The sequence below is a fragment of the Scophthalmus maximus genome, chromosome 10, assembly GCF_022379125.1.
Source record: "Scophthalmus maximus strain ysfricsl-2021 chromosome 10, ASM2237912v1, whole genome shotgun sequence".
Classification (NCBI taxonomy): Eukaryota; Metazoa; Chordata; class Actinopteri; order Pleuronectiformes; family Scophthalmidae; genus Scophthalmus; species Scophthalmus maximus.
In genome coordinates, this window is record NC_061524.1 from 20655148 (window position 1) to 20682654 (window position 27507).

The following is a 27507-nucleotide window of genomic DNA, read 5'->3' on the forward strand; positions in this document are numbered from 1 at the left end:
TTTACATTTTTGATCATCTTAAAATAGCGTTTTATTATGAATTTTCTCTATATTATGGTTAAATCACAACTTCATCCTTTTATTATTCACTTTTTCTAAAATTATGACTTTTTCTCTATTATTACAATTTTCACTGAACATTATGACTGATACTGTCATACTTTAAGAAAACACTTAACTCCTCACTAAAAAACAATTCTTTCTATTATCTGTGGAGATAATCCTTTTATGTATTTTTTTGTAGACCTTGACCTTTGACCTATCAGCTACACACAAGCACGGACCTGAATAAAGATGACATGAGACGACAGCGCGGCTTGAAGCAAAACATTATTTATACATAACGTTCACTTACAGATGTCGGAGGAGAAATTAGTATTAAACAGTGATTTGCTGGGTTACAATCTGATTTAAGCCCTTTTTGTCTTGAGAAGCTATTAAAAATAATGAAAATTAAAATTTAAAAAAAAAAACGCCACCATCCACGAGCCATACAGAGAGAGAACATTAAAAAAAAACAACTCACTTTACAGTGATATCTATGTTCAGCTGTCCCAGGTTTCCTCCTCCACCTCAGGATCTGCTCCTCTTTCACAAGCGAATATTTCATTGCTGCGTGTTCACTCCTTTGTGACGCGCTAAGGGTCGAGCCGAAACCATCAGTCGACAAATGGATCAATGAATCAGTCAATTGCAGAAAAACCGCAGATGCGTTTCTATAGTTTGAGCCTCCATCTAAGATCGTTGGGAATTGATTATCTTTGAAGCTTCAGTGTGTAATATTTAGAAAAAATTATTCACAGAAATTTTATATATTATCCATAACTATGTGTTCATACGAGTTAAATATAGTGACATGAAGTGGACCCGACCCCCGTGTGAGTCTCCATGTTTCTACGTTGTGTTGAATACGGTTGTTGAACTAAACGGTCCAGAATACGTCATCACTACACAATCAGGAAACGGAATCAACGGTGCGCCGCCGTAAGTGTCCCCTGTCGGGTGCTCGGTTGGTTGCGGTTTGCAACTTTACCACCAAATGGCGACAGATAATTACAAAGATTACACAGGGGCTTTACTTTTTTTACGCTTATTGATGAACAGACACTATAATCGTTAGTTGCACATTGAGCTCGGTGCGACTCCTTGTCAACTTTGAAAATGTACGACTTTATCGCAGGAAGCGGCCAAAAGAGGAAGAAGAGTTAGATTTTCTTTTCTTTTTTAAATTTCGAGATGTTCAAATGTCGAGAACAGTCAAACTCCTCTGCTGCAGCGAATCAGAGTTGGAGGAGCGACTGTCTGACGGGACATGAGCTGCTGGAGCTTTGCTTTCTGGGACTTTGTGTGTGAACCAATAGAGGAACTCATGCTCTGCCTCCTCCCCACGAGTGTTCTTCTTCTTTTGTGTTTAAGAGCCAAAAGAAAGGAAATTCCTTGATACGGAAAACAAAATCTGGAGAAAAAATTCACAGATTCGAGACGCTAACGTTAGTAGTTTGATATTTTCCTAAAAGTTGGGACTTTAATCTTGAAATTTAAAGTTTATTCTCCACATTATGACTTTAGTTTTCAAAAAGCAAAAGTAAAATCAGTTTTGCTTCTCATGTCTGACCCTCGTGCTCTTCTGTAGTAACCAGGTTACTTCTCCGCCGTCCTCTTTACGTTTGGATGCTTTACTCACTTGTTCCAACTGGTTTTAAGTTTGATGTCAGAGCATCTGAGCTTTTCCTAGCTCAATAATATTTATTAGAGGAACACAGCGATAATTGGTTTGTCCAGCTGCCATGTGTCACAGGAGTGAATCGACTATAACCTGGTAACTAAAGTATCTTTGACCAGGTCTCTGAGCCCCGTACCAGCTGCTGACCTCCGACCTCCCGGAGGAACAGATGTGACGAACACATCCAACACCCTGTGATGCGACTCAGATGTGACTGACGGGTCGAGGAGGAAGAGGAGCTGAGAACAGCGTCATTTCAGAACTTATCGTAGCTGTACAACGAAAAACATAATTACCCAGAACACATCTGTACAAATGTACAAAACATAATGAATCAACGGGATTAAAACAACAAACAAAACAAATTCCAAAAAAGAAAAGCATCCGACAGCATCGCTGTGGATCAGATCCACGCGTCCGCTGAGTGAAGTGCGTTCCACAGAGAACCCGAGGTCAGACTCTGAGAACCCGATGTGGGAGACTCTGCGACGTCGTCTCCTCGGTCACAGCAAGTAAAAAGAACAGCTGGGTAGTGAGTGATCATCACCGCGCTCGTTTCTCATGTTGCATTTTATTGCAGCGACGTAAATCTGGTAAAAATTCAAACCATAATAATAATAATAATAAAAAAGAAAGCGATCCCTTTCTCCGTCCCGTAGCGACGACCTGGTTAATGCTGGTGACGCGTAGCGGCTCGTAGCCGCAGGGCGAGCTTCGAGTTCTTTTTGTTTCCCTGTTTTATCTCAGATTCAGATGCGGTGATATAATGTTCCCCGTAGTTTCCACTAAAACCCTCCTCTGAAGGGGTTTGTTCCAAAAAAACAGGAATTTTTATTCTGACTTCTCTTCAATCATTACAAAACTGGCAAGTGGGGAAAAAAAACTGCAGAAACTCCAGGATCACTTCTCCAAACTCGCAGAGGCCGGACCCGACCCTGCGTCACTTTGGACCTCCGAACTCCGAGCTCGGAAGTCGGGCTGGTGATGTGTTTTTCCCGACCTCCTGAGTCCGAATTCCGAGCTCTGAGGTTGTAATGGAACGCAGCATTAAAAAGCCCCGACAGTGACTGACAGTTACCCTGCGTCCCGTTATACCTCGGAACTCGGGTTTATCGTCCTAGTATGATCCCGGAGCTCGGAATCGAAAACCTCCGAGTCGGAAATTACAACTAGACAACCCCGACTCCCGAGGACCGTCAGTCCGGACCAGGACTGACACCGAGCGAATCCAAACAGCGAGTGACGATGATCGAGTGTGACGGAGTTTGTTTGAAAAGTTCCTGAACAGATTTCCAGTCAACTCGCTGGGAGGACGGAGCGTGGCGCAAAGAAAAGAATCCAGGACAAGTTGGGACAAAGGGGCGGAGCCGGGACATTTCTACCCGGGAAATAATTCATGGATCTGGAAGAAAACAATCAGACACATTTACTGACAGATTCTGAGTGTGTGTGAGATTTGGTGTTTGATTGAATTGAAATACAGACTCCTGATGTGGTGAACTCTACTCCTAAAAATCCTAATTTTGATTGTTCGCGGAGAAGTGCTTCTCCTGTTGCACTGTGGGTGCTATTTTTAAGGGACGTACACAGAGAACTTACGCATACGACAAACGGAGGGAAAAACGAAAACGTCGCGCACGTCGAGAGACACTGCCGGGGTGTGTGTGTGTGTGTGTGTGTGTGTGTGTGTGTGTGTGTGTGTGTGTGTGTGTGTGTGTGTGTGTGTGTGTGTGTGTGTGTGTGTGTGTGTGTGTGTGTGTGTGTGTGTGTGTGTGTGTGTGTCCCTTTTAGTTTTTCAACCCAGGAAATGTAGAGTTCTGATTAGACTGAATCTATCGGGTGATGTCACACAAATAAAGCAACTTAAAATAAATACAGGTCAGGTGTTTAGTTTCTTCGTATGAGACGAGTCACTTCTGCCTTCAGCAGGTGTTTTAAAAAGTCGCCCGTTTAAAAAAAAAAAGAGTCGCTGGGAAGTGAAACTGATCACGTGAACATCTGTGAGAGACAGAACCTGAATCAGCTGCAGCAGGAAGTTCATCATCATCATCATCATCATCATCATCATCATCATTCCCCGAACCAACTAGCCAAATTCCTGCTCCACTGACTGATCACATGATCTTAGGTCACGTACACGAGTCACATGATCAGCAGGAGAGTTATGGTGCTGAAAATAAAGAAAGGAAGGAAGGATGGAAGGACACAAGGCAGCAGGGGGGGAAAAAAAGGGTTCGCGTGGGGTTACGCAAGTTCAGAGAGAGGGTGCGTTTGTTTTGCGACGTGGCCCTCCGGCCCTCTGACCTCGGCACAGGGGCGATGAGTCGCCGACAGGAAGACGACACACTGATTTCCGGATTCCTGCAAACCAGGAATCGTGACGACATCCACTCCTGTAACTCTTCCGCTCATCGTGACGACTGATTATTGCTTTTCGTTTCCTGCTTCCTCACACAAACGTTCCAGAGGGCTGCTCTAACATCTGACATCTGACATCCGACTATGTCGTTTTCTCCCGCTGCAGGAAACTTAATGACCTGTAACGTCGCAGGAATCAACATTCGCAGACATCCGGAGAGAAACGTGGCTGTTTCTGCTATACGTTTTCAAAATGGCTGCCGACTGGAGTTAAGTGGGAGATGTTCCCGTGTTTTTAAAACATACCAGCATCAAACTGGACACAACTCTAACTTCTTCTTCTTCTTTACCTCCACTTTCCTCATCTTTGGATTCAGGAGAGGAGCGTTTGATTTGAAAAGGAACCAGAAGCAGGTTCAGATAATCTGAAGCTCCAGATTACAGATCGTTAAATTCCCCTAGTGGAAAAACAAAACAAAAAAACTCACTCTCATCTCATCAAACACATTCTTATTTCAAGTACTAATTATTATATCCGGCTAAAGTGACATTTCTGGTTTAAAGCAGAGACTGTAAATAAAGATGGTAGACACGATGACAGCTCCAAATCCTCACGATCGCCCCCCTGGTGCCTGGCTGCAGTACAGGTCATCAGCCCCGCCCCCTCCATGTCATGTGAGGTAGTTCTTATAACACTGATGTTTGTTCATGTATTAGTTATTCGATGATATAAAACAACAGGGCTGGGACGTGATGAGTGACAGCTGACACTGACTCGTGATTGGTCGAGAGGGTGTGTGTGGGCGGGGTCTTGATATATTTTGTAGCTTCGTTCTTGTACAACGTGAGGAAGAAGAGACCTGTCGTCCATCTTTATGTACAGACTGTGATTTAGAGACAAACTTTTCAGGAAAGTTACAAACTGAACTTCCAGTCAACACGAGACCAAACGACAACTGTGCCTCGTGTGTCAGTCCACCGTCAAACCCCTGAGCTCAGTTTGTTCTCGTCTAAAAAAGGCACCCTGTGACCGCGAAGGCAAAGAGGCGGAGTTAGTTATTTGGGGGGAAGCTGCTGAGAGAATGGAGACAAGTGATTTGTCAGAAGCAGCGAAATTTACGGCAACTAGAAAACTGTCTTTTTATAAAAGTGCAGGAGACAAATTTCTAAAATAAAAAGTAGAACAACACCAAACTTCTGTTTGAAAAAAAGTTTGGTGAAATACCTGAAGGACAGAGGGGTTAAAGGTCAGAGCCCACACATTTACTTTTCCCTGCAGAAATAACAAGCAGTCACCTTGTGTAGTTCATGGACAGGAGAAAAAAAATCCTCAAGGGAGAAATTAAATTAAGAGGCGGGTTGAGGGGGAGGGGCTTGTCATTAGCACCGTCGTGATCTGTAGTGATGAGCTGCAGCCTGATGAAGAGGGACCGACGGACCGAGCGGCGTGGAAGAGGTGAAGGTGTCGAGACGTTTCCCCTCCTCTCGGTTCACCACTGCTCGTCCGGTTATTTCCACATTTCACCGATTAAATCACTGCGTTCAGGAAAAAATAATATTTACTCCCTCTTGAATCACAGAGAAGGAAAAATAAAACGATTAGTCGAGTTCATCTCAGGGCGGAGCCAAAGAAACCGAAAAAATGCAGAATTAAGAGTATTTCCCTCCTGGACGAGGGGACGGGGGCCAGGCCGCCGGGAGGACGGCGTGCGCTCCTCAGTCGCTGCTGTCGTCTTCGTCGTCATCATCTGACAGGTTGTTAAACTTCGACCCCATCCGGCCGAAGGAGTCGGACCGCACCGCCAGGCCTCCCGACGTCAGCTGCACGAAGCAGTACTCGCAGACCCGGACGGGTTTGGACGACTGGCTGGGCAGGAGGTACTTCTTCTCCGAGCACGGCCCACACACCACGTAGCCACACTTCCTGCAGTGGTGCCGGCGGCTGACGGGCGTGAACTTCACCTTCTGGCAGCGCATGCACACCGTCGCCTCCGAGTCAGGCACCCAGACGGCGGCGTGCTCTCCCGTGGGAGCCTTGCCGCTCTTCTGCAGCAGGTCTCCCACGCACTTCCCGATGTGGTTCATCCACTCCGACTTCTCGGTGGCGGTGGCGGCGTAGACGGCGAAGGACTTGGTGGGCGTTTTGATAAGCCAGCCATTGCGCAGGTCGCCCTCGTCCGGCACCGTGTCGATGGTGACGCTCTCCAGCGGGATGATGTGCTGCTTGTTGTACTTCTTCTTCTGGATGACGATGTTGCCGTAGACCAGGATGTCGTTGAAGAGGAAGAACTGCCGCGCCTTGGGCTTCTTGCGGCACAGCTTGGTGAGGACGCCCTCGCCGATCAGCACGCGGCCGGGGATGGCCAGTGGCTGGCCCGCGGCGCCGAAGCAGCCCTCCACCACCGCGATCCGCTTGGAGTTGGCCTCGCTCTTCGCGAGCTGGTCCACCATCTTCAATTCCACCTGAAGGAAAACAAGAGACGGAGATTAAACATTTTCAATCAGTCGTTTCTTTGAAAGATGACAAAAATGAATGCCCCTTTTTATCAACCGTTACTCATTTCGGAGAAACCTCTGTTTCATCAGAGCTCGGTTGTTTACTCCCCTTGTGCGCATCAGATTCATTTAAATTCATCCATATTTTAAACGACTGGCTCAAAGTATTGTGGCTCTTCCTTCACAACAGATTCAACAGAAAGCAGCCGACCCTCGTCGTTAAGACAAAAACACGAGAGACGAGAAGAGAGGACGACGACGACGACGCTGCTGCTGCTGCTGCAACCCAGATGTCAGCTGGTGGTGGCGCTCAGGGGGCAGTGCTCCGAGGTCAGAGGTCACTGACGAGCCTGAGGTTCAAGGGCAGAGTCGTGACCTCTGTACAATAAACACATCAGGGGAAAGGACTCGAATGAATATTTGTTTGTTAAAGATCCTGTTTTTTCTTCTTTTACTGATAATTAGCTAATAAAAACACGAATAAAAGGTCAAAATGTCGACTAGTCGCTTCAGCACCACCAGATATAAGAAAAAACGTGTTCATGAGCGCTTGTTTGTTTGTTTACAGTCCAACAATCCAGAACTAAACTAAATGCAACACAAGGAAAACTCTGTGTTGGTGTAGCTGCACTTTGCTCTCCTGCCTCTTTTTAAAAAACCACAGAGCTGGAAACGATGCTAATTACCCAGGATGCCGCTGCAGCCCGAGCTCGCCAGTGATCTGCACACTAATGAACCCGAGAGCGAGCTGCTTCCAAAAACTCCCAGGGGAGGGGAGGACGGCGGGCAGGGGCGGGCATGTCAACACTATTAGCGAGGAGCTCGCTGCCCAGCGCTGAAGGCAACCAGCTCCCATCAGCTGAGACGAGGGCACAGAGAGCAGAGGCTTCAGAGAGGAAGAGCGAGCAAGCCAGCCAGTGGCGGCATAAACACAGACCGGAGGCTCACCAACCAGACAAGACTGAGAGGAAACAAGGGGGGGACAGGACGAGCTTTCTCTCATTTACAATGACAGTGATGACCAGAAGAAGAAAAATCTGTTAAAGGTGGATTTAATACAGGAGAAATTCATTTGATATAGTTTAATATTTCATTATTAGATGATGATCAGCATCACCACCAGAAAACCAGACACAGGAACAAGCTACACTCTTTATTGAGATGTGTAACTTTCACAATCAATTAACTGCTCTTTTATTTCTATTAATTGAATGAATCTATTGTGTAGTTTAGGAAATTAGAGACTCAATTATTTATTGAGTCAGCGGGTGAAGACATCCCACCATACGGGACAGATGGGGTTTGTGAGCCAGCTGGAGAGCGGCGCACTGGACCGGACCAACACCAGCCAGGCGACTGGGTTTTGATCGACATAACAGGTACGACAAAGTTTTCAAACTACAGAGGATACAGTGCACTGGAATCTTTTCAAACTACAGAGGATTCAGTGCACTGGAAGCTTTTCAAACTACAGAGGATACAGTGCACTGGAAGCTTTTCAAACTACAGAGGATTCAGTGCACTTGAAGCTTTTCAACCTACAGAGGATACAGTGCACTGGAAGCTTTTCAACCTACAGAGGATACAGTGCACTGGAATCTGTTCAAACTACAGAGGATTCAGTGCACTGGAAGCTTTTCAAACAACAGAGGATTCAGTGCACTGGAAGCTTTTCAACTACAGAGGATACAGTGCACTGGAAGCTTTTCAAACTACAGAGGATTCAGTGCACTGGAAACTTTTCAACCTACAGAGGATACAGTGCACTGGAAGCTTTTCAACCTACAGAGGATAGAGTGCACTGGAAGCTTTTCAAACTACAGAGGATACAGTGCACTGGAAGCTTTTCAAACTACAGAGGATACAGTGCACTGGAAGCTTTTCAAACTATAGAGGGTACAAGGCACTGGAAGCTTTTCAAACTATAGAGGGTATAAGGCACTGGAAGCTTTTCAAACTATAGAGGGTATAAGGCATTGGAAGCTTTTCAAACTACAGAGGATACAGTGCACTGGAAGCTTTTCAAACTATAGAGGGTACAAGGCACTGGAAGTTTTTCAAACTATAGAGGGTATAAGGCATTGGAAGCTTTTCAAACTACAGAGGGTACAAGGCACTGGAAGCTTCTCAAACTATAGAGGGTACAAGGCACTGGAATGGGTTTTCAAACTACAGAGGATACAGTGCACTGGAAAGTTTTTCAAACTTCTGAGGTTTTGACAGTATCTGTGGTTCTTAAAAGAGATTTTAAATTTCAAGTAGGTCGCAACTGTAAAGAAGGGATTTATAGTTGCACATGTTTATATGAATATATATAAATATATATATTAATTTTGCCCGTTAACAAAGGGGGTTCGTGTGGTTTTCAAGTCTTTAACACGACCTGTGGTGAAACCTCCAGCAGTTGCGACACAGAGGGCTTGGGAATGAAGGGGAAGCAATGAGTCATAAGCTACAGGGAGAGAGTGAAGATGACAAAGACAGGGAGTGGAAGGGAGAAGGAGAGAGAGTGAGTGTGGGCTGTTAACAGCAAACACAAGGACGCCCATTCATCCTGAGGGCAGATAGAAGGACACAGTGTCTGTGCTCAAGCTCTTGTGCTACAGCGTAAAAAAGAATCACAGATATATTAGAAAACACACGACAGAGTCTATAAAACACCAAAAAAAACACGTTCTTCTGGCACTGATGAATAAAATCAAATTTGTATAAACAGGCCTACGCATACAAGAAGTATTCAGCTTTAAATCTCAAGGAGATTTCAATATTTTACTCATTCTCTTTGGTGAAAATACAAACGTGTTTGTTCGTACAGGGACAAAAAGGTCCAAATTTGATGGACCCAGCGCAAAACGGACCTGCAGGAGAATAACGGCGCCGGCAGTAGCATGATGCAACATCATTCACAAAATAGTCTGCATTATAATAATTATAATAATAACAGGAAAAATGTCTTCTTTAAGAATGTTCAAGGACTAAGTTATGGGAATAATTGAAAGTCTTATCTTCACCTCCTGCACTGACAGTTTTCAAAAATCTGTTATCAGTCTCTGAGAGAAGTTATAATCAGTACCGGTCTCGGCCCGGAAAAAGCCACATCGGTCGACCCCCAATGGATTATATAAAAAGTAGAGTCATTTTCCGGTGGAGTCGCCCACTGCTGGTCAGTCCAGAGAATACAGGCTGCAGGCACTTCCACATTGGCCTCACTTTCTGTGGGAATAAGGGACTAAATGACACAGATGTGTAGCAGTGGTGCCAGTGTTGTGTTGTGGGTTTGTCTCTAGGAAGGTTTTAATCAGTCACTCACACGGGTTCAGACAGATTAAGTGTGCGGGTCAGGATGACTGATTAGTCAAGTACACGCTCCAACATGCAGACGGAGGTGAAATCCGTCAGATGCTCAAACTGCAGCAGCAGCATCACAGGGATCGTTCATGTCTTCTCATGCTACGTTTTTTTTTTTTTAATCTGTGCATACAAGTGGAGACTTGGTCCCACACCCCCACACAGAGGTCGCCTGGTTGTCGGCGAGCGGGAAAGACCTGCTGCTGTGACCTTTCTTACAGCAGACACTTCCTGGTCTGTGGGTTCAAACACACACGACAACCTGAAGTGGCCTGTAGCTCAGTGTGTAGCGTTGTAGTTGTAGGACGGCGTTCCCGAGGAATGTGCTCTGAACGGGCCTCCATCTGTTTCACTCATTCTGCCGAGCCGGTGTGCGCGGCGCGTCGACCTTTGAGCCTTTCCACTGCAAATAAACCCGACCGGTAGCACAGAACGATGACCCCAGCTTTTTGCATTTTCCATTCCCGACACTGTTTAAATTCAGGGTGTTCATGAACGCACCGCCCAAAACAAACACGGGTCATTTCGTCAGATTCGGTCCTGAAGCCCAGGAGAAGTTCTGGAAAATGTCCCCGGAGCAACGTTTGCGTTCTCGCATACGGCCCCCCTCCGAAAAATTTCAGGAAAAAGTTGTTGGAGATTTTATTTACTATAATGGTTGACGTTATCTTAGCATTTTCATAGCATCAGGCAACACTAAAGCCACTGGCTGCATCCGAAAGTCCTTATCAACATGCTATTAAGTATGCTTACACATTATGTGGGGATTCTTACGTGAATTTCGTTTAATTTATGAGCAAATATAAGCAGTATACAAGCACTGCAGTCGTGACAACAACAACATTCTAGAAAAAGAGAACTCAAGTGTTACACCTAGTAGGGCAACTAACGATTATGTTCATTATAGATTAATCTGTCGATTAATTGATTTGTTGTTTGGTCCATAAAATGGTGAAAATTGTCAATTGTGTTTCGGAAAACTACCAAGATGATGTTTTGTTTTGTCCAAACACCAAAGAAATTTAGTTAACTGTCATAGAGGAGCAAAGAAACCAGAAAATATTCACACTTAAGAAGCTGAAATCAGATAATTTAGACTTTCCCATGAAAACGAATTAATCGATTGGCAAAAAATAGTTGGTAATTCATTTAGTAGTTGATTACTAATCGTTTAATCTAATAACTGTTGCAGCTCTAGAGTAAAGTACAAAGAAAGATGTGAAAAGCTGCCATTTATCGAAGCATTGAAAACTCCAGGGAAGAGAGAAACAACGTCTTCCATCAGCATCGAAAACAAGACAAAACTGAGCGGTTCTGAGGAACCATGTAAAATCCGGAAAAAACGCACGGGGAGACTGTATCATTGTGAAAATCTGAAGGGAAAGTTTCCTCAGCAGAAACTCCAGGGAGGAAACAGAGATGTGTGAGATTTCTCTGACAAAAAACGGAGGAGTGAAACTGTCATTTACTATAAAAACACCCTGAGATAAGAGTTGTTGGTTAATAGTGAGTGTGGACACTGACTGTACTGTACGGTCTCACGAAGGTCACTCGTCTCGTATGTAACCCGCTGGTTTGTCACTCCTTCAATATCTCTGCGTGTCAAACTGATATTCAAACTGTGAAATCATAACAACTGCAGCGACGCTGGAATCTTCCCGGCTGCAGTGAACGTTTGTCATCGTGGCTCACCTTCGCTAGGATTTCGGAGGTTAGGATTTCCACTACATCTTATCTACAAATATTTCACATAATATAAAAAGGCACGTCAAGGGCCACGTTCCAAACCTCACTCGAGTCTCACAATAGAAAAACTAACTCACTCACTAACCTTAACGCTTTTTTTCCACGTGAGAAATCTTTCTAGAATTACATCTATTTCTATATTATTTATTTTTCTTTTCGTGATTTTCAAAGATTTCAGGCAACCGATGAGGTCTTCAGAGACATATCCAGACATATAACTTTTATTTTACACAATAAACAATGCAGTGAACGTTCATGTTTAAAATTTACATAAAATTGAATTAAACCTTGCCAGAAAATGATCTGTAGATTAATCAAAACAAAATCTAAAATACACCCCATCACCACCAGCTGTTGTACATTATATGAAGTGCTCCCTCTCCACACGTAAATCTGTTTGTTAACCTGCGAACTTGCTCGACAACGAACCGACCTGCTTCTTCTCGTGCAGGTAATCCTCAGCCATTTATAAACGGAGACACGCTGGATTATGGTGCTGGGTGTTGGATTACACAGGAAGACAGAGCCTGAGTGAAAGGCCCTGGAGGCGGGGGGAGGAAGCAACTACATGCCAGGTAGTCACTGTAACACGCCCTCGTCAGCTCTGGCAGAACTAGTTTTGCGATGCTACGACGCTGAGAGAAAGATACACAATGACCGGCTCATCTCCCGTGTGGTAATTCATTAGCTGCTCGGGTCGGGGAAGTGGAGTCGCCCTCGTTCCTTCTTCATGCACATCCTGCTAAGACGAGGCTGTCACTTTCCTTCAGTCTAATGAAGGAAGTGAGGAAACCTCAAACAACAGCTGCTCTGCACACGCAAACCTGACGTGTCTGTTACAGTTGTGCGTCTACATCACCCCGGTTCAATCGCTTCTGACTGACAGAATTGTGGATAGATTAATTAATCTGCAACAAACCTCTGAATCTATTTGTCCTTATAGACGTATCTACCTCATCACTGGTCCGAGAACCTAAACTGAGCGGGCACGTCGTCTTTTCTCCGTCGTCATTAAACCGACACCTGAAGAGAAGAAAATGTTCAACATCTAATTTTTGGGGATGTGACATGTTATTTCCATACAAAAAAAAAACAATTAGGTGGTTTTGGTCAAATTTGCCCGAGGAGGAAGAAAATCAAGTCTTTAATCTTCAGAAATAATGATTTAACATTTACTGCAAGAAGAGCCGGAGTGATGTGGAGATTTGGAGGTTGATACTGATATTAGGGAGTGAAAAAATTCTGATCAATTTACACAAATATAAATATATATATATATATATATATATATATATATATATATATATATATATATATATATATATATATATATTATTTTTCCTTGAAAGATTTTCAAAGAGTTATTTGTGGTTTTATTTGAGCCCGACCGACAGTGTCGCCTCGACATATTGCTAAAGTGTATTTTATTTTTTTAATATCATATAGAACATTTGGAACATAAAATAAATGTTGTATGTCAACTTATAGCACACAACTGATTTGTTTTTCTTTAAAAAACAAATGAACCGTGACTTTCTGATACCTCGGTATACCTTGAAACCGGAAACCTACGGCCGATCTCATCGGTCCCGCTCGATCTCATTGGTCCTGCTCGATCTCATCGGTCCCGCTCGATCTCATCGGTCCCGCTCGATCTCATTGGTCCTGCTCGATCTCATCGGTCCCGCTCGATCTCATTGGTCCTGCTCTTACACTGGCAGCAGCTGGTGGGTGGAAACGGACGATGAGACGAACCCCACCAGGAGCAGGGTCTACACGTGAACCCCACCTTCCTCTGGATGGAGAAGTCGAGTCAAAACAAAAAGAGGATTTGGTGCCGAGTGAACCCGAACCACAAGACCAGGCGAGGCGGACTTCCGCTTTCTCCTCCTCTGTGGTCGCGCGGCGGTCAGGTCCAGGTCTGCGACCACAGGTGCCTGAAGTGAAGTGAGACCCACGTCGACGCTACACTTCACTTTTAGTTCTCATTATCGGTCACTGCGATGAACTTGAAAATATAAAAAAAAATAAAAACGGAGGAACTCTGGATTTTTAAATGATCGGCGGTAAATCACTAAACCGCCGCCGCGACTTTCACCCGCAGGCTCCCGAGGGATCGCGACGCCTACGAGTCGCCGTGACTTTGTTACCATCCCCCGTGTCGTGTCCACGCCGCGGACAGCGGAGGTTTCGCGCGAGCAGGGACACGCGGGCGCTTTCAGAAGTTTGGCCAAGTGAGCGAGGTGTCAGCTGGCGGCGGCGTTAGCCAGCTAGCACGGGAGCTAGCCTCGTCTTCCACCGCGCCGCTCGACGCCCAGCGTCCGGCCGAGGTCGGCTCTGCGCTGCCCGTCGTCCGCACAGCCGACGGTCTGGCGCCTCGACCCGCAGCTCCGTGGTTTCATTAGAGTCCAAAGAGAAGTTGTTTCTTTCTTTCTCACAGCGCCGAGTCGAGCGGCTAGCGCCTGTTAGCAGGAATGGGAAAAAGTCGCAGCGAACCCCCGGAGCTCGTCAGCGGCGAGAGAGTGAGTGAGAAAAGTTTAAATGGAGACAACAAACTCTACGTACCCGACGGGAACTGTTCACGGCCTCTCGAAGCGGAGTTGTAATCCAGACGAAGTCGGTCACCGCGGCGCCTCACCTCTCAGAAAAGTGTCCGCTGTGTCCGCAGACACCGACCTGGAAGCTGGAAACTCCGGCGCTGCGCTCTGGCCCCGAACGCGCTACAACAACAACATGGCAACGCCGCGTTCACGGGCGCGCGCGGCACAGTGGGAAAACGGAGCACGCGGCACACAAACTTCTGAGCCAACTCTTCGACTCCTGCTTCAAACAGTAACAACCACTGTGTGTAGGCAAGGGCGTAGCAAGGGGGGGGGGGGCGCTCTCTGAGGGCCCACTCACCCCTTAAAGAAGAGAAAAGAGAGAAGAAAGAGAGGAAAACCAAACCACGGGAAAACAACTGTTAACTCATTTCATTAGGTCCTTCATCCCGGCAGTTGTCGGACTCCATAACAACCATATTTTATGTAACACTCTTTATTCAGTACCATTCCGTGTATAGTATATTTCCGTGAAATACATATCTGCATATTGCATATGCATATTTAATAGTAATAATAATAATAATATTTATTATTTTCAACCCTGCACATTACTTTTACACTCTGTATATATGTACATAGCTTTTTGAAAACAGTTTGTTCCTGTATTTTTAATTGTATTTTTGCTACCCTGTGTGATACTGTGCTGCTGTGACAAGTGAATTTCCCCGAGCGGGATGAATAAAGTTTTCTATTCTATTCTTTTCAAAAGAAAGGTGAGCTAGCTATTAGCAAACTCCTACCACGACAGCTAGCTAGCAGCTACCTAGCTGAGATCGACATAGCTGCTATTGCCCTTGCTAGCTAGCTAACTGTAACTTGTACTACATGAATACAGTAGGAGTTAGTTAGCTAGCTAGTCACTGTTAGAACACACATACACAGTATCATAAATGTATCAGCATCAAAGCTGCGGGGGCCCACAGAGACCGCTTATGTATGGGGCCCAGAATTTGGTGCTACGCCCCTGTGTGTACTTGAGTATTCAGTGTGTGTACTCTGTGTAAATTCTAGGCTTCTTTCATGTCGCAATTTATTTGACTTCTGTGAAACTTTGGTGGAAGGATGGGACAACCAAGAAGTAATCAGTTTATTTAACATTGTGAGATTGTAAGGGGCGTTTTTTCTGATTTTTTTCTTACATTTTCACCACTTTATATAAAACATATCCATATACAAACAATATGGCTCAAAATTCTTCACAGATTTAGTATAAAGTATAAATTAGAAAGAAGAGAAAAAAATGATTACATCCATAATTAAATGAAAATTAAGCGAGGGCTTTTTTTGTAAATCACATTCTTCAATAATGTTAAAAAAGTTTCAGTACATTACTCTCTTCCACATAACTTTAAGGGCTTCGACATACAAAATACATCCACGGTGAAATATGTTACGAGAAGGTTTCATACACTTGGATTTGTGTTTTATAAAATCTTAAGAGAATGAGGATGTTGTTGATAAGAAAGTCATAAACAATAATTTTTTGAGAGAAGAGTCCAGGTGATGATGGATGTTAACAACAGAGTTTTAGAGTGACATCTGTGAGTGTGTGCAATTTGGTACGAGTTCCCCTGAGAGCCATTTTAGTTGCCTTGTCGAAAATGTTCTTTAAATCGTGCTGTGAATGACACAGGAACAAATCCCTCGGTGAAAACCTCCATGACCATAGAAAGGAATAAAACTGGCAAACGTTTGGTTTGTGTGAGTGAGGATTTCTGTCCTTCAGACGCTCCTCGTCAGAATTCTTCAGAATCTCACACCCTGTCGTCCCTCAGCCCTGATCTGCATCGCCCCCTCGTTTCGATCAGCCGAGACACGTTTGTACGGAACCTTGTCAACAACATGTCAATACAAAGAGCTGCATATGATTCAGAAAAAAGACACGAGCAGACAAGCTACGGAATAAAAGACGTTTAATGAGGAAACTCTCTGGCTCCTTATGAAACCACATTCAAATCCACTAGACAGATCAGACAGACAGACAGACGGAGAGAAAGAGAAGCAGACAGGCAGACAGACTGAGAGAGAAACAGACAGACACATGGACAGACAGACAGAAACACAGACAGATCAGACAGACAGGTGGATGTTGTGCATTAAAACAAAATGTTTTTCCGTGTTCAGTCCTGAGCCTGTAATGAGCCGACGTGTGGGAGCCGACCGGAGAGGGACAGAGGTCACGGTGAGAGGTTAAGAGGATCAGGAAACTTCCTGATCCATCTACAGAGGAAGAGACACTAACAGCAACACTAATCACCTGTGATGGAATAACACGGCGTCTGAACATGGCTGCTCTGTTTCTACTAATTATTCATTTCACACTGGCAATCTGTCAAATTTATTCAGCGACAATTTTCTCGGCCTGTCGGAACATGAGGTCCTGAAAGGACTTTAATCACAACAAAATCATTTCTGCACCAATAAAACACACAAACTTCCGCTCCGGTCTCGTACAGGGGGGTTTGTGTCAGATCTTTTTTTTGCACACTGCTGGTGTGTTGAAAAAAAATTCCACACAAATCAAATGAGCACAACCTGAGGCAGATGGCCGGGGATCATGTGCAGCGCATCTCCGCAGACCTATCCGCCCCCACGAAGTACAAAAGCAAGACGTGTACTGCACTTGCAGGGCCGCGCCTCCACCACTCCTCACGTCACCTGTCGAGACTGGTTCACAACGAAGCAGCTCGTGTGGCGACGAAGCGATCTTCCTCTGCAACACGCAGTGAGAACCGGACGGATGGAGGAAAAAAACCAAAGTCCAACTCTTCCTTCCTGCAGCCACAAACGTTTTCTGAGGGACTCCAGATCTGAAACTTACACACGCTTTCATCTATAAGTTTTATCTACAATTTAAACAAGAGGAGTTCATATGGAGACGAGATTCATCGACGGATGAATCCACATTTGACGGTGTGTGTGTGTGTGTGTGTGTGTGATTTACGGCAGTATTTGGTTCTACAATTAATTCTTTCCAATGTTTTTTCTGATTAAATTTCCGCTCAATTAATCCATCTTTTTTTTAAAAACTAGAAGCCGTCAGATCATCGATCGGAGCTTCTTAGGCCTCCGTTAGCTCTTAGCTTTAGCTGTGTGACACGTGCGGAGCGTAAACGTTTATGACCTTATGACCCTCGCTACTTTTTGGAGGAATACCTCCGCGGTTGAATCGTGCACAACAACGATGTTCCAACGTCCCCATACTTTTGGCCACGTATCATATTTTTGACGATAGACTTCAGTTCTCGTGTCCCCTGTCGTGTGAATTTTCAAAGTGCAGCTGTTGAGGCGGGCCCCCCTCCCCCCGCCCCCCCCCCTCACTCGAACACGCGAGTCCAATCTGAGATGACATCAGCGCACACGCTCAAACGTGACTCGGAGCGACGGGCCGCTGAGCTCAGCTGCCTGCACAGGCTTCCATCTGTCGCCTGCAATCCACAACATCGGCGCCCCCCCCCCCCCCTCATCAGCCCCCCACGGGTCGGCCCAGCAGGGTGCAGGGAGTAAAGGGTGAGGTGGGGGAAGAGGAGGAGGATGATGAAGAGGAGGCCACAGTGCTCGTCTCTCCCGTCACAGTCAGAGCGAATTAATCCAACGTTCTCTGGGTGGCGTGCCGGCTGCGGGCGCCTCTGATCTCCATCTCTCTGTTTACTGTATCACTCTCCCCTGGGCTTCCACTCCGCCTCTCCTGTGTGAAGTTATCTGGAGTCGTTTGACGACACACACCAGGGAGATTCAGCTCCTTCATCTGAGGACTGATCGGACTCGTGCGTCTTTCTTCAAATGGACCAGTCGACGTCTTGGCCTCTTAGAAAAAACGTGGATTTGCCCTTTGATGGAGTTACTTTAAACAATTACACAAAACCCAAATCGTATGATTATTGACGTTGACTTACATTAAGCATTTTCCCCATAGAAACTCCTTATAAGGAAAACGCATAATGTAAAATAAAGTCCATAATCATATGATTTGGGTTTGGATTTTACATTTTTATGTCAAGTTGAAGAGCCGCCTCTCCAGCTGATGTCTTTCTCAGGTCGTGGCTTTGTCCACGACATCTGAAGATTGTTTCGTTGCTCTCTGCAAACTGCACGTTCTCAAGACATTTACTGAAAATCAGATGTTTCACTCCCCGCAGGCCGTGAGAGTGACTTCTTCACAAATCAAACCTAGAAAAGGCTCTTTCACGAACGCATTTCTACAAAATAAATAAATAAATTAAAGCAGAGAGCCAAATGCGCTTTCGCGTGGCGGCTGCTGTCACTTTCTGATAACAAGGCCGCGCCGCAGTTGTCTTGCGTCCTCGGCGCTCAGGAGTCTTAGTGCACAATGTGAACCGATGCTGAAGCATCAGCCAGGTGTGCAGAGGGCGTTGAGCGACTCTTGCTCCCTCGCAGTGTTACTGCAAATAAAGCGAGTGTTCTTAGTCACCCAGCCTGGTTATATAAGGTTTACACCACGCGTCAATCTCCGGCCTGTTGGACTTGTCCATTAGCGCGGCGTCCGTCTGCTGAAGGACGCCGGTGCAGGCTGGTCATTTGTTAACTCTCTCGTGGCCACGCTAGACAGACAACCAGTCACCGTCTCACAGTCCTGTCCTGCTCTTCTGTAGAAATGCTGCTGCGAGACCTTGGACCGGGAAGATGTCGGATCATAAAGAGGCTCCTAGTTCAGCATCGATTGACCGACTTTAGGACCATGCTTAAGTTTGTTCTTTCTCTCCCTTTCAAAGGGGCAGTGAGCGGTTTTAAAGCAATACATGTTTTTTTGAAAATCAGAGAGTATTTCCTCACTGTCCGTTAGCTGTCGCTTCTGTGTGTACGCCGGGGGGAAAAATAGGGGTTTTCGATTCAGCCCAGGCTCTGTACATCCAAAAATCAAAAAAGGTGCGGACCGCACCACACAACACTTTGAGCGCAGTTTTTAAACACCACTCGGCGACACTTTAAGAGACGTGCCAGCGGGCGGCGCTGCAACGCCGCGTCGGGCTCTCACACACGAGGTCGCGGGTTCTTGGCCCGGCCAGAGCAGGAAGATCACAACGACGACAAAGAGAAACAAGCTTTCTCCCAAATCGCTCACTGCGCCTTTAAGTCTGTCTGTTTGTTTGTTTGTTTGTTTGTTTGTTTGTCAGCAGGGTTACGCAAAAACACTCCTGAACAGATAGGACACGGGCCAAGACAGAACCCATTACATTTTGGTGTGGAACCGGAAAAAAGAGGCGGATCCAGGAATTTTTTAAATCATTTCTTTTAACAGACGACTTTGCTGCCCTCTAGTGGCTCCAGGTGGTTTTACTGTTGGGTCTCTGTCGCAAAGACGCCGGTGGGGCCGCAGGTTCTTTTCCTCAGAGCTCCAGAGGAAGTCAACCACACCACTTTGGAGTGTGTAGTATTTTCCACCATCTCAGTTTTGCACGTTGAAATGTAAATATTGACCTGATGGTGGCGCTGGAAGAACCGTGGGAGGATCACCAAAGTTCTGAGAATTCGCCCTGAGGGGAAACACACCGATTTCGGAACCAGATTTCATCAGATCAACATCGAGATATTTTATCCCCCCGAAAAAAAATCGTAAATAAGAGCCTCGCGGAAACGTACAGTATATGACGATCGCTGACAACAGAAGTTGCCCTGGAAACCACGAATGTCAGAACTGGAGCAAGAAAGAGAATTCCTAAACTCAATCTGACAACAAGACATATTCCACTGCAAGCGAGGACTGAGGTTCTCAGCAGGAGTCAATGTTCAAACCAAAGCAACTGATTGCAAATTAATTTTTCATGCAAGACAGTTTTTTTGCCATGAATTAATTCTGTTCAAGTAAACCCCCCCCCCCCGGGAGGGAAGCTCGCTGAAGCGCTGCAGCACCCCGCAAGCTCTCCCTTTTGAAGTGACAGTAATGAAATTCAAACACATTTGTTTTTCCAACACTCGCATTAATAAGGCTGTTATCATTTCTGCACGCTGTTACAGGGGAAAACCTGAGCGCAGCGTGAAGATGACGTCCCAATAAATGTGCTGCTGCTGCCGAGGCTGTGGAACGAAGAGACGCTGAGTTCCAACTATCAAAATCAAGATTATAGTGTACGAAGCATAACATCGATAGAGCACACACGATGATACAGTAGCACACGCTCACAAAATAAAAAGTCAAACCTGAACGATATGGATTTTTTGGAGACGATGCCAATTCACCAATGGGGTGTAAAAGAATTACCAATACAGATATATCAGCCAACATACTGTATATATAATTTTTTTTAAAATTGGCAATGATTCCTAAAATCAATGAAACCATTATGAAATAGAAAAGTAAATTGAGGTTTTGATATTTTAAATCTTAAACATTAACGTTATTTTAAAATATTTTACAATAAAATAAAAAATTCAAGTTCTACATATTTGGTAGTGTTTGTGTTCAGATGTAAAATGAAAAATATTGTGAAACTGAATTTCCCCCTTCCCGGGAAAATAAAGTAACCAACTAACCGAACATAGATGCATATCTCTTCTTCCCCATTGCTCATTCAGTAAAAATAAAAGTTTTAATTTCGTCAAATCATGAACACAGTTTCCGACACGTCTGTGAAAGACTCACACCGAACGACATGCTCGACAGACGAAACGTTTTCGGCTCTCTGACCCTTCGATTCTCGTCCCGACCGCGCGTCGATCCATCGATACCAGTGACGTCAAACGCAGCTTCTCCTTTGTTTTTCGGCACTCGGACGCACGTCGTCCCGGAGACGCGGGGAAGGAGGAGTTAGACAATTCCAGAGAGCGCTACGATTGGACGACAGAAGGAGTAAACGCCCCTGCAACGAACAGCTCAAAGTGTCGGGGTTTTTTGCAGGAAATTGAGATGTGAAAATACCCGGATGTGTTTTTTTATAACAAAAAGATAAATGAACAGTTAACACAGAGATTCAACCTGGGAACAATGAATTCTTCATATATGGTTATTTTTTTCACAGGACCTTCAAATCTGACAGCAGTCGTGGTTAAATGGAGGATTTATATTTTTAAAAAAATTTAAAAATTAAAATAAAACTCCAAATGAAGCAGCGGATGATTTAATGTAGCTACCAGCTGATTTACGCTCCAGAGAAAAGCAAAAAAAACAACTCCACACGCTGAGATGTGAAGCGCTGGACTCAAGACCCCTGCACTGACCTCTGGATTAAGGATTACCACACACACACACACACACACACACACACACACACACACACACACACACACACACACACACACACACACACACACACACACACACACACACACACACACACACACACACACACACACACACACACACACACACACACACACACACACACACACACACAAAGAAAAAAAACAGGGGATTAGGCTTTTGTTTCCTTGTGTCCACCGCTGCCAGAGCCGGACCGGGGTGATGCTACTACAACACAACGTGGGCAGAGTTGGTGCAGCAACAACAACAACAACAACAACAACAACAACAACAGAGTCGACAGACTGATTTATGGGTTTTTTCCTCCTTCGAATTTGTTTGATGCACGTTCTTTTAGCTCTGAAATTTAAGATTTGCAGCTTCAGACAGAAGCTTCGTGTTCATACCTGCTGCATTTGGTCAATAAACGAATCCGTGGTAATATCCAGAATATACTGTATCCTCCTGCTAGTTTTGCAAGTTGTATTATTATTGTTGTGTTATAATACTGTGGTTATCAACAGATTTTCCAAATTGGAAACAGAGAGGAAAATTAGGGAGACATTTTAAAGAGATGAAATAAAGAAGTGTGAGTTTCTCATGTGACAATTAAGTGTTGAGACCTCGTGACACCATGACTTCCATCCTCATCCTCAGGTCGTGGTGTGCGTGGGGGGGGGGGTGGTACTCTGTCATCAGCATCCTCAGCCAATGGAGGAACCAGCGGAGGAGACTCTTTAAAAGCCGTGTCCCCGGAGCTGAGTGCACCAGACCCGGGCTGAGCTCCACGGCTCCACGGCTCCATCCTCCCGGACGCGCACAAGCGTCTGTGGACCTCCTCCTCCTCCTCCTCCTCTTCCTCCTCCTCCTCCTCTTCCTCCTCCTCCTCCTCCGGAGAGAGAGTGAGTCAGTTCCCGGTTCCGGACGCTTTACCTCCTTTCCTTTTCTTTTTTCTTTTTGTATTGCATCTTCTCGAGGACGTCGGGATGATTTGATCCTCGGGTGAGGAGACGTCGCCGTCGTTACGCGGAGCGCAGTGCGGGAATTAAACAAAACACAGTGAGTTCACTGCAGTATTTATCTGACCGTGAACATGTGAGTCGGTGGATTGGCTATTAACAGACCATAATAATCATAATAATAATGATGATGATGATGATGATGCAGGACAATAAAGTGTTTTCAGGGAATCGGCGCTAAAACCATATAAGACGCAGAACTTCAACAAACTGCAGCAGCGGCATTAAGATGCAGACGCACAGTCTTCACGGCGCTGATCCGCCTCCGCATCTTTTTTTAAATTTTTCCTTTTTATGGATTTCCCTTCTGCGCATCCCCAGGATTATTGGCTGAATGCGCGCGAGGCTTCTGCGTGGCCGCGCGCTGCAGATCGTGGATGTACCGTGGGAAGCCGGAGAGCAGAATAAGTTGTGTCAACGCATTAATACATAATACAGGACTTATTGATTGTTGATCTGATCCTGATTTAGACTTTAGTTTAACATATGTAAGTGTAAAAACGCGGACTCTGCGGCATGTTTAGATTTGTGTCGGATTAAAGAAGCAGCTGGGTTTTGTTTACTACTACAGCTGCTGTGGCCCTGCTGGATAATGACATCAGCTCTCACTCCTGGAGGGAGTAGAGTTCATCCATCCATCCATCCATCCATCCGTCATCCTTCCTTCATCCATCGCTGCATCTTTCATCCATCCATCCATCCTTTCTTCCTTCCTTCATCCACCCATCTATCCATCATCCTTACATCCATCCATCCATCAATCCGTCATCCTTCCTTCATCCATCCATCTATCCATCATCCATCGTTGCATCTTTCATCCATCTATTTATCCATCCATCCTTCATCCACTCATCTATCCTTCCATCCATGCATCAATCCGTCCTCCCTTCTATCATGGATCATTTTTCCTTCATCTATCCATCATTATCAATCCTTCCATTGACTCTTCCTTCCTCCCACCCAACCATTCATCCATCTTTCATCCATCAATCCTCCTCCCATTTATTTGTCTATCCATCCATCTTACGATCAATCAGTCCCCCTTCCATCTATCATTCATCCATTTGGTCTTCCTTCATCCGTCCACCAATGCATCCTTCTTTCCTTCATCCATCCGTCAACCCTTCATTTATTATTTGTTCCTTCCATTGTTCAATTCATCCATGGACCCTCTCCTTGCTCCCATCCACCCATGCATCCTTACTTCATCCATCCATTCCTTCATCCATCCATCCACCATGAGAAACATCTCCAGTAGGACTGTACAAAGGTGACTGGAGTCGACAGTCCAGTGTTGGTATTTACTGTCCGGTGGCAACGACCCGAACACAGGGAGTCCACGGGTCCAAGTAGGAGCTTTCCTACTTTTTCGCAGCAAATGTATACGTCCATAAATAGACAGGGTGCTGTCTGGAAGATATTACATATAGATTTAAGTGAAAGAAAAGCGATGCACGTGACTCGTTTATTCCATGTAATATTGTTAGACGTATTTGTAGCCATTAAGTATAGTATGAAGCCTACAGACCCTCAGTGATTTTCCTATTTGGCCCACTTGAATAGCCCTGACGTAAAGCGTGTGAAGTAAAAATGTCCACTGAACAGACAAAAACACCAGACCAGGGAGGAAACTGACCGTTTGTACCTCTTACCTTTCTCTGGTTTTCACCTCAGGTCATGACGTGAGTGTTGCAGCAGCAGTTTTTCCCAATGATTGAGACGAGCACAGCGATCATGTTGGACAGGACTGAACCGGCGCACTGCACCGTGTGCTGCTGCACGCTGGCCAACAAAATCCTCATGGTGCTCTTCATGGTGCTACTGGTCTTCGCCATCTTGTTCGGGAACTTGGTGACTCTGGCAGTGGTCGTGGGGACCAAACACTTCCACACGCCACAGGGATACCTGAAGGCGTCCCTCGCCGTGGCTGATCTGGCGGTGGGGATATTCGTGGTGCCGCTGTCTGTCTACGCCGAGGTCTATCTCATGGTGACCGACTCTGCGCCGGAGTGGACTTCGTACAACTCGCAGTTGGTGAGTTTCCACCCGTGCAACGTCATCGGCCCCATCTTCGCCGGCTGCACCTTGGTGTCCATCACCACGATCTTCCTGCTGACGATCGAGCGGAGCATCGCCGTTCTGAAGCCGCTGCACAAGGGCTCTGTGATCACCCGCAAGAGAACCACCATCCTCATCGTCCTCTCCTGGGTGGGGAGCTTCTTCCTGGCCGTGTGTCCGATGGTTTTCAGCAGCGAGATCGCGCTGGAGTACAACTCCTGCAGCCGCATGTGCAACTACGCGCTGGGGGTCATCGGCGAGTTCCCCAGCCAGGCCTGGAACATCCTACTGCTGTTCCCCGCCTTTGACTTCACCCTCCTCGGCGGCACTGTGGTGATAAACATGGTCTCTCTGTCCAGCATCCGGCAGCACTCAAAGCGCAGGAAACGCCTGGCCGGGCGCGAGTGCCAGAACACCACCAATCCCACCTTCTCCGACATCAAGGCGGCCAAGACGATTGGGACTCTAACGGTGGCGTTCACGGCGTCGTTCACCCCCATCGCCGTCTTCGTCGTGGGAAATGTTTTGGGCAACAAATGGTGCAACTTCTCCTTCTTCGCCTTCTGGATTCTGGCCAGCAACAGTTGCTGGAATGTCATCATTTACAGCGTGAGGGATCAGAAATTCAGACTTCGTGCACACAAGCTCCTCTTGCCTTTCCAGAGAGAGAACTCGACCAAAAGCTAAAACAAAAATCAGGGACGTGCGCCGACATGCCGACCTGAGCAGGGCGGCATCATTTAGACGTTCAGCAAACATTGTGAGTCTAGTTCAGGGATGTGTCTGCATGTCTTTAGATCACTGTTGTGAAATGTTCTTACATCATTTTCAAAAAAGCATGATAAGTTTTGACGTCAACGTCAACTGTGGCTGATGGAATGTCCTTCATTGTGGCCGTTTGTTGCAGTCTGTGGATGGTTGTCTACCTGCCCGTCAACTGTCAATTAAAAAACCTGGTCAAAAACATCAGCAGTTTTCTTTGCTCCTCTGTGACAGTAAACTGAATATCTTTGTTGTGTGGGAGAAACTAAAACATCATCTTGGGGTTTTGGAAACACGATTGACATTTTTTTTTTTTACAATTTTGTGACATTTTATGGACCAAACAACTAATCAACTTATCGAGAAAATAATCAACAGATTAATGGATTATGCAAATAAACGTTAGGTGCAGCCCTGCTCTCCATCCGGGTGTGCGTGATCGGACTTGTGCGTCGGTAAACAAATCTGCAAACGCCTGTATAGATCTGTGAATATGTAAATGCGTGCATACATATAAATGGCTGAAAGTGTCATTCGCGGCCTCGCGATTAACTGCCGATGTGCACGTGATTTTTGCGACGCACCTGCCGTGACACATCCGCAAACGCTACTCACCGTGCTTCATTTCTCCCCACGTCTATGTGCAGCATTTGGGATAACAGCTTCAAACTCAAGGTCCTCGCCTCCGTTCGCGATCGCCCGAGTCCTGAGCGTGTTGTTCCTGGACACGCTCTCACCAGAAGATCCCAGACTTTCCCAGAACTGAACATGTGATATTTTTATCCCCACGCGTGCTGCGCGTTGCATTCACTGCACTCAGTTCTGGGACCGACTGTTCGTTAGTTTGATTAAGGCGCAACTCGCTGTCTCTGGGCCTGAGTTGACGGTTCCATTATGAGACGGTCGCCCACGCACAGAGCTCCGCTTGAAGCAGATTTATCGAAGGGGTTTCATCAGTGCGGCGTTGTTTTTTTCCTCCCGTCAGGAGCAGGAGCGGGCGGGTGTTCAGGCGGGCTACGTTCAGGAACCTTAGCACCGGCTCAGAGCCACGGGTGTCGGGAGGAAGTCTGTGATTTCGAGGCAGAATGACTCACACTTTAGCTCCGTGATGTTCAGAAAACCATTTCCCCTCTGTGGGTCGATTCGAGCAGCTTGAGGAAAAACTGTTCAAGCTCATTGCTCATTTGTGTTTTTTCTTCGTCTCCGGCTCGGGAGAATATTTAACTATGTAAATGCGACGTCCATGCCAAGGGGAACAGGTGCAGAGTTTCAGAGTTGGCCGCTGTGCCATTATCTGGAGGTTTACCACACAGACAGCGGAGAGAGATTGATCGTCGGTTGAAGATTACAACGATTGATTGAGAAATCATTCGGCGTCTTGGGGAAGATCGGTCACCGCATTCCATGGTTACCTCCGCCGAGGGGGCTGTGTGTTCGCCCATGTCCGTTTGTTTGTTTGTCCTTTAGCAGGATTACGCAAAAGCTACTGAACACATTTCCGTGGAACCTGGTGGACGGGTGAGAAAATGGGAAGAACCCGATCGATGCTGCCGTGGATCCGGACAAAGGGGCAGATGCAGGAATTTAGCGCAGCACATGCTGAAGAAGCCTCTCGGCCCGCGGTGTTGGGTTTGTGGTGGCTGACTTTGTGGAAGTGTGTTGATTAAATACGAAGGGTGAATATAATTCTGGGTGCCAGAGACACTGCAGAATCAAAGGCAAAGCAGAAAGCAGAATGTTAATCTGACCAATTACGTCAGTGTCCGTTCGCTAAACCCACGAAATCCTCCCCATCAGTCGAATGTTTCACCAATTAAAATATCGGCCCGTTTAAGCTGCTTATCGCCCAAAACGAGACAAACATGAGAGAGTGAAGCCTGAAAGAAACGGTTCAGTTTGTCACATTTAGTGATAACAGGCTCAAACGGGCTCAGCCAGAAAAAGACAGGACAGAGACAAGATGGCGGCAAAGCTTCCAACCGCTGTGTTGAGCAACTGTTTCTGTCAATTCTCCAAATTAAACAAGCCGCTGTGAATGCCTGGGTGTTACATGTTCACACTGTCATGCTAATATTGAAACAAGCTCGAAAGAAGATGAAGGGCCGTGGGATGGAGAACAAGGGCTCACTGGATGTTCGCCAAGAAGCGCCGAGCTGCCTGAAGGAGCTTAAGACTACAAGAGAACCACCTGCTCTC

General features: G+C 45.9%; 2 protein-coding genes across 4 annotated transcripts; one reads left to right on the forward strand and one right to left on the reverse strand.

Annotated features, from left to right (window-relative positions):
• Positions 1 to 317: 317 nt before the first annotated feature.
• On the reverse strand, positions 318 to 14489 carry plekhf2 (pleckstrin homology domain containing, family F (with FYVE domain) member 2). Of its 3 annotated transcripts, XM_035607618.2 has the most exons (3): positions 14237 to 14489; positions 13215 to 13395; positions 318 to 6544 (listed from the first exon to the last, which is right to left on the reverse strand). In XM_035607618.2, the coding sequence occupies exons 2-3, from the start codon at positions 13272 to 13274 to the stop codon at positions 5798 to 5800; spliced, it is 807 nt and encodes a 268-aa protein (XP_035463511.1). In that variant the 5' UTR covers positions 13275 to 13395; positions 14237 to 14489; the 3' UTR covers positions 318 to 5797. The 3 variants fall into 3 exon arrangements, with proteins under 3 accessions (XP_035463511.1, XP_035463512.1, XP_035463513.1); XM_035607619.2 differs by lacking the exon at positions 13215 to 13395; XM_035607620.2 differs by lacking the exon at positions 14237 to 14489 and having other exon boundaries at positions 13225 to 13359.
• A 7465-nt stretch (positions 14490 to 21954) lies between these two features.
• LOC118284674 (olfactory receptor 4D9) lies at positions 21955 to 25937 on the forward strand. Its single transcript, XM_035607605.2, has 2 exons — positions 21955 to 22531; positions 24166 to 25937. Exon 2 carries the CDS (start codon positions 24202 to 24204, stop codon positions 25234 to 25236), a length of 1035 nt encoding a protein of 344 aa, XP_035463498.1. The 5' UTR covers positions 21955 to 22531; positions 24166 to 24201; the 3' UTR covers positions 25237 to 25937.
• Positions 25938 to 27507: the final 1570 nt, after the last annotated feature.